General features: G+C 46.1%; 1 protein-coding gene across 1 annotated transcript; it reads right to left on the reverse strand.

The window, feature by feature from the left end:
- Nucleotides 1-2,865: 2,865 nt before the first annotated feature.
- LOC105001716 (keratin, type II cytoskeletal 6A) lies at nucleotides 2,866-7,928 on the reverse strand (the record flags this gene model as incomplete). Its single annotated transcript, XM_010858088.1, has 9 exons — nucleotides 2,866-3,522; nucleotides 3,633-3,667; nucleotides 3,885-4,105; nucleotides 4,928-5,053; nucleotides 5,500-5,664; nucleotides 6,059-6,154; nucleotides 6,295-6,355; nucleotides 6,697-6,911; nucleotides 7,806-7,928. Coding segments are annotated over 9 exons (1,299 nt in total), but the record flags the coding sequence as incomplete, so codon positions are not given.

Raw genomic sequence — 7,928 nt, forward strand, 5'->3', positions numbered from 1 at the left:
CCTAGATAGCATATTCAAAAGCAGAGATATTACTTTGCCAACAAAGGTCTGTCTAGTCAAAGCTATGGCTTTTCCAGTGGTCATGTATGGATGTGAGTTAGACTGTGAAGAAAGCTGAGCGCTGAAGAATTGATGCTTTTGAACTGTGGTGTTGGAGAAGACTCTTGAGAGTCCCTTGGACTGCAAGGAGATCCAACCAGTCCATCCTAAAGGAGATCAGTCCTGGGGTTCATTGGAAGGGCTGATGCTGAAGCTGAAACTCCAATACTTTGGCCACCTCATGCGAAGAGTTGACTCATTAGAAAAGACCCTGATGCTGGGAGGGGTTGGGGGCGGGAGAAGAAGGGGACAACAGAGGATGAGATTGCTGGATGGCATCACCAACTCGATGAGTTTGAGTGAACTCCGGGAGTTGGTGATGGACAGGGAGGCCTGGTGTGCTGCGATTCATGGGGTCGCAAAGAGTCGGACATGACTGAGTGACTGAATTGAACTGAACTGAACTCCCTTTCTAGTGTTGAAGGGAGATCCCTGGAGTCTTCAAGGTGACAGCCTTGAAGAGAAGAGATGACCTAGAGAAAGTCATGGTCCAAGATATCCAGTTGCTCTCAAAGACGGACTCCTCAACACCTTTTTCCTCCCATCCTGAGGTCTAGTGTTAGCTATTCTCAAGAACAAGTATGATGAAGAGATAGTTAGCACAGAGTCTGTAGGAAATGCTTCCTGGGGCATGCAGCGGGCAGAGAAGACCAATCTGCTTTCAGGACCTTTGGAAATGTTCCCTCTTCTGCTTGTGCCACAGTCTGTGCCCCCACGAACTGTGATGTCATTCATTAGTCTGTGCTGGGGATTCTAGCCAACATAGCTATAATCTGCCTTGTATGGCTCACAAGTGATCATCCTGGATCACAGAAGATTCAGGTAAGGTGAACTTTGGATATAGCTTCTAAGTAGGAAAAGTTCTTCTATTTGAGATTGTTATGAAAAAGATGTATTTTCTGTATTTTCCAGGTACCTTGACCCCGTACTGGAGGAAGCAATTGACTAGCCTCCTTAGGAGTCAAATCTAGTATCTAACAACCTTTGGTACTGCCAAGTCCTTCCTTACTTCAAAAGCAAGACTTTACTGTTTCAATAGAAAAAATGTTTCTTCCTATTCAGCCCTCAAAGAGCAAAAGAAATCAATCTGAAAGCTTTAATCTCATGCACGTTAATCAAGAGATTGATCCTTTTCTTCCTTACTACCAAAATAGTAACCACATTTAATTTCAGATGTCATACAGTGAGGACATCATGGGGAACACACTTTCTCTTTTGCAATAACAAGGTTCAACATCAAAACATTTAGGAAGTGCACAGATTAAAAAAATACAGTTTACTGGAGTTAAAACCAACATGAGATTGTCAATATTATTGTTTTATCATTAGCCATTCAATGATTTATCTGTATCTCTGTCCCTCCAACTGTCTTTCTGTTTCTTTGTGACTCTGTCTCTTTCTTTACCTTGTTTGTTTTATAATTTTATATGAAAATTAGTAAAAAATACAGATGATACTTGAACCCCTTGCCTTAACGTTTTCCATAATAACTATGTTTCATTTAGTCATTGTGTCTCCTTAGACCCTTCCTGGCTTAACAGAGTTTTCAGATTTTCCTTGTCTTCATGACTTAGAAAGTTTTGAGGAACCCTGCCAGTCTGTTTTCTAGATGTAGATATCATGAATAATTATTTCATAATTGGGCTTTAATCCAAATATTATTTATTTATCTATTTATGTATGGCTCAAGAAGTTTCAGTTTGTCTACTAATAGCTCTTTCAGTGTCTTCTGTGACTATTTCTTCACTTTTTGCCACTGAAAGATGCTCCAGAATCGCCTTTGCTTACACTCCTCCCCATTTGTGGAATCAGACATATCTCCTCGATTCTTCAGAAGAGAACTTGCATGGTATTAGGTGGATTCTCCAGAGACATCATCTGAGATTAGGGCTGCAGACAAAACAGACTGGAAACAATTACTAAATCTCAGGAACATTGCCTGACTCTCAGACCAACCTTGCACTGTATCATGAGAATTTCCTTACCCATTCAGAAAGTCAAAGGAAGCCAAGACACAGCTGAGAGAGAATGCAAGGCCATGTCTTTGGAGTGGCAAAGACTCGACCTCTTTGAGTCTCTCTGAGAGGCTTTTGGGGTGAGGAAAAAGGCCTTCCCATTCCTATTTTGTCTCCATACTTAAAAAAACCAGCACCTGCATTTTGTTTCTGAGTCTGTAGATCCTGAAAATTAACCAATGTTTCCATTATTTCCCAGGTGAAACTTTATTGGGATTCATATCCCAGAAGTACAAGTCCTTGCATTTGTACTGTTTCCTCAGGATACATTGCTAAAAGCATACTTTCAGTTCAGAAGTATATACTTTTAAATTACACCTGATACATGTTGTCAGGCTTATGGTCATAAGGCAATTTAAAATATAAATCAGACATCTTACACTCTGGTCAGTGTTCTTCTGATCTAATTAGACTGTAATATGATTCTCTGAGGAATATGGATAACTACTGTGGCAGAAGGAGGTAGAATCATAGAGACAAGTCAGAGAAACTAAACTGCTGAGACCTAATCTGAGCAGTAAAACCAGACTTTACTGTGATGGACCCAGATCCCTCCCATTCCACATGCCAAGCTGTTCTCGGAGGACTCCTGGCATCAGGATGTTAAATTGCTGTCTGTTGAAGTTCTCTAAAGGAGGAGAGTGAAGCACAACGGGGACTGGGAGTATGCTTCACTCCTGGGAAGGCATTTATCAGATGAAAACCTCAAGATCCATTGGCGACAAAGAAAAGCTATGTGAAACCACACATTATATGATAAATCAGCTTTATTTAGCAATACAAGTGAGCAAAGAGCAGAGGAAGCAACACGGAGATACAGACCCTGTACATCAAAGAACCAGTCACTTCTGCTTTCACAATCACTGAAATGGAGGATCACAACACCTCTGAGACGGGACTTCCTGGGCCAGTGGAAAGCAAGGAGGATTCCCTGTCTGGACTAGGACCAAATAGTTAATTTCCGATGGTGAACAGTGGAAGCTCAGGTAGAGCAGGTATTGGCAGAGGGAGATGAAGGCACTCAATAACTTCAGTTCTAAATTAAAGTAAGAGATGAAGAGAGTAGAAGATAGGAAGCAACTAGAGGAGAGGGTGGTGAAACTGGAGAGGGAGCCTGAGACATTGTGGGAGCTTGAGCCCATGACAGGACTTCAGTGCTTGTAGCCCTTCCTGCTGGAGGAGGAGGTGGTGGTGGTGTATTTGATGGTGGAACTGCTGCCCCCAGAGGAGCCGAAGCCACACCCTATGGCTCTGCCACTGCCAGAACTGAAGCCACCTCCAAGGCTGTGACCACTGCTGTAGGAGTAGCCACTTCCTCCACTCACGCCTAAGCCACTGCCGAGACCGCTGGCACCACCATAGCCACCAGCACCACCATAGCCACCAGAGACAGTGGACTGCACCACGGCTGTGGAGGCAAAGGGACAAGGTCAGGACAAGATGGTGAGCTCACTCTGCCACACAGAGTCCAGTCAGAGGGACACAAGGGCAGGGATGGGGGCAGGTGAAGGTACTTACAGATGTTGACTTGTCCAACGCCTTCCCCACTCAGCCTAGGAGAGAGAAGACACAGCCACGATGAGACCCAGAGCCACAGCTGGCCCCGCATGGGAAACCTCCGTGTGAGGAGAGTCCCCTGGACCCTGCCTTCTCAGTGCTGTCCTGGGAGTAGCACTATGACCACCGCTAGAGCGCCTTCCACTTGGGCTCATTGGCGGGACTTCTTGGAGATGGAGCCAGATGATTGCGGAGGCTGTGTGAGTTACTCACCTGCACTCCTCGCCTTCCAGCAGCTTTCTGTAGGTGGCAATCTCCACGTCCAGGGCCAGCTTGACATTCATGAGCTCCTGGTACTCCTTCAGCAGCCGGGCCATGTCCTGCTTGGCCTTCTGCAGGGCGTCCTCCAGGTCAGCCAGCTTGCTCCTGGCATCCTTGAGGGCCAGCTCCCCACGCTGCTCGGCATCGGCGATGGCGGATTGCAGGCTGGCACACTAGAGGAGAGGAGGGCAGAGGAACCTGAATCTGGACTCCAGGGGAGAGGAAACATAGTTCTACTTTCCCAGTGAGGAAGAGCTCTAGAGCCCAGATCTCGTGGAAATGGAGGTTTGATTTGTTTTGTCCAATTTTTCTCGGTGCTGCAAACCTTAACTATTTTAGGAGCACCTTAAGAAATTCTAGTCCCTTCTGTGTTAACCACCCAAATGATGATGGGGCTAGACAATACCACAGCAGACCAAAGACCAGGGAACAAAGGAAGAAATGGACCCACTGACTTGTGTTGAATGTTGACAGTTTCGGTAAGTTCATATGGATGTACATTAACTTATAGAAAGCCACAAACATCCTCAGTGAGGAGATGATTTCATCTTAAGCTGTCAAGACTTTGCCTTCCTTCCTCTTCACAGTTTTGGACAACCCTCATTTTTCCTGTGTCTTTTCTCAGATTCTTTTTATAATGAATCTGAGCATATATGCAGCATTCTTCTCCACACTTTCTGTCCTAAACTCTTCTTTGTCAACTTGCATCTTGAATTATCAACTCAATCACTCCCCTTGTGGAATCTCATTTCAATGCCTGTAGACTGTACCTTTGTCCCAGTGACCAGTAGAGATTCGGCCTATCTTGAGTTTGTTTCCTGCTCTTGAGTTGGGCTCCATCTCTCTAACCTAGGGAAACTCTCCCAGAGAGGAAATACATGGCCTTCTCTCCCTGCTTTTCCCTCAGTTCCCAGAAATTTCCCACATGATGGTTGATGATACCTGATGGTCTAGAAAGGAAAGAATGCTTTTCTCTTCCATGGTCCCCACTGTACCTGCTTCTTGACGTGGTCAATCTCAGATCTCAGCCTCTGGATCACGCGGTTGATCTCAGAGATCTCCTGCTTGGTGTTGCGCAGGTCATCCCCGTGTCTGCCCGCCGTCACCCGCAGCTCCTCGTACTGTGAACCAGAGGGAGACAAGGCGGCTGTCCATGGGCTTCACAGGACACTAATCAAGGTTTTCAAAATAGAATCTAATGGTTTTCCATAAGACATTTAAAGAAAACTAGTGTTACTAGGTCATTGACGCTCTTCACTAATCACACATCATTCTTGGTAAGACCACTGACTGACTGGTTCTCTTCAGGACAAGCAATGTTCTGTACTCTTGCTGAGAGTCAACATTGAAATAAAGCTAAAACAAAGGTCACTCACCTTGATCTACATTAGCTTTCATCTTAACTTGGGTTCTTTGACCTACGAGACTCCGGCATAATTACCCAAAAGGTCTACCTTGAGAGGTCCCCCACTTCTTAGTTGTAGGTTCCGCACTGAAGTCTACAGCCTCATTGATGTTCACAGAGGAGGCACAGGGATTCTTCATCAGCTGCCGCCTCACCACTCACCTTGGACTGGTACCAGGACTCAGCCTCAGCCCGGCTCCTCTGAGCGATCTCCTCATATTGGGCTTTGACTTCAGCGATGATGCTGTCCAGGTCCAGGTTGCGGTTGTTGTCCATGGAGAGGACCACAGAAGTGTCTGAGATGTGGGTTTGCATCTGAGCCAGTTCCTGCAGAACAAGAGATCATCCGATCATCTTTGGTCATGATGTTTAGAGGTACCTAGGCAAAGGCAACCCACTCCAGTACTCTGGCCTGGAGAATCCCATGGACAGAGGAGCCTGGTGGGCTGCAGTCCATGGGGTCGCTAGGAGTCAGACATGACTGAACGACTTCACTTTCACTTCTCACTTTCATGCACTGGAGAAGGAAATGGCAACCCACTCCAGTGTTCTTGCCTGGAGAATCCCAGGGATGGGGGAGCCTGGTGGGCTGCCGTCTATGGGGTCGCACAGAGTCGGACACGACTGAAGCGACTTAGCAGCAGCAGCAGCAGACCAGAGATATTCCACTCCTCACAAATCTTTTTAAAGGCAATACAACAGAATGTGGAGAGATACTTACAGCATCATAGAAGGTTCTTAGGAAGTTGATCTCATCTGTGAGAGCGTCTACTTTGGCTTGTAGTTCAACCTTGTTCATGTAGGCAATATCCACATCCTGTGGAAGAAGCAAACAGCCTGGGATCAGATGAGCCCCCCTACACAGTCTGCTCCTGTTTTAGTCTCCTCAGTGATTCTTTTCTCAGAACCCTCTCCTTCAGGAAAGGGCCATGAACCCCTGATCTGCCTCAATCTCACCTTCTTCAACTTCACAAACTCATTCTCTGCTGCTGTGCGTTTGTTGATTTCATCTTCGTATCTGGAATTAAAAGGAATAAAATCCAATTGAGTCAGGGGTGAAGATGATACAAGAAAAAGCAGCCTGGGATCTCCACTTCCCAGAATGGATATATACAAATGAGACTTCTGACAATAAGCCTGAAGGTTGTAATTTGTGGTTTCTAATTTCTTTACTCCATTACTCTTCCCATTCAACTTTTATGGCCCTTTTGTTCTTCAGGGTTTGTGTTTAGTAACAACTGTAATGTCATGTCTACTGACATGTTTTATTAAGAATCATGCCCTCATTTGGACCTGGTCATCTAACAGACTGAAGTGTGGGCTTCAGGAATCTAAGGTGTTTTCTCTCCTGTCACTCACTTGTTCTTGAAGTCCTCCACCGTGTCCTGCATCCCCCTGAGCTCCGAGTCCAGGCGGCCTCTCTCCCCAAGGATACTATCCAGCTGTCTCCTGAGGTTGTTGATGTACTGCTCGAACAAAGGCTCCAGGTTCTGCCTCACAGTCCTGGTGCCCTGCTCCTGCAGCAAGGTCCACTTGGTGTCCAGGACCTTGTTCTGCTGCTCCAGGAATCGGACCTGCAGGGAAACAAGATGGTTATCTGCGAGTTGACAAGTCCCCAGGCCGATCTGGTGGTCTGGTGGTGCTGGGCTGCTCCAGAGCCTGTACAGAGGCTGACAGTTCTGCTCCCCTGACTCTTTAGCTTCACACCACACAGATCTCATGGCCAAGTTTCCCCAGGGAGCTGTCAGATGTTCCCTCCCTCTCACTTATGGAGACTGTCAGTCAGTGACTTTCAACCCTTCCTGTCTTCCTCGTGACAAGAACAAGCACAAATGTACTTTATCATAGCATTTTTCTCCTATTGCACAGAGCTTTTACAAAGCACATGCCTCAGTTAAAGGGATATCAGATGTTTATAATCTAATGATTAGATTCCAATTCTATAATGATTGAATTTAATCTTGTTTCCCATATAGTGCATGAATCCGGCTGATACAAAGTCCCTTATGGCTCATTTTCTGGTTCTACAGGTGAGTATTCCTATGGATATATACTTGAGTTGTTTCCCCTCAAATTCCCTTTTGTTTTTTGTTTTCTTTCCTCCATCCAGCATCCATCTATGACTCAAATGCAGTTTCCACTGCAATACCCTTTTAACTTTCTTAGACCATCCAGAAGATCAAGCCATCTCATTGCATTCTCTTATTTTCTGTTCTTTCCTTCAGGATTGTCAAGAACTGTGACTATTTCCTTGGCAGGAATGGGGCCATGTGAGGGATGAGTAGTTATAAATGATTTCCATCACCTTCTACTTGGGGTCCACATGTAGCCTGTCCTGTATCCCACTGGAGAGCTCGCCTGAGTCCCACCCTCCTCTCCCCCGAGTCTCCCCTCCGGTAGAACAGGTCTCTTAGTTGGCTCTCTTGGGCACTCTGCAATCCCCACTAGGGCAGATGCTCCCAGCTCACCTTGTCGATGAAGGAGGCAAACTTGTTGTTGAGGGTCTTGATCTGCTCCCGCTCCTCAGTCCTCACCCGCTGGATGGTGGGGTCGATTTGCAGGTTGAGGGGAGTCAGGAGACTCTGGTTGAC

Source organism: Bison bison, unplaced genomic scaffold (assembly GCF_000754665.1).
Source record: "Bison bison bison isolate TAMUID 2011002044 unplaced genomic scaffold, Bison_UMD1.0 scf7180017864383, whole genome shotgun sequence".
Taxonomy (NCBI): Eukaryota; Metazoa; Chordata; class Mammalia; order Artiodactyla; family Bovidae; genus Bison; species Bison bison.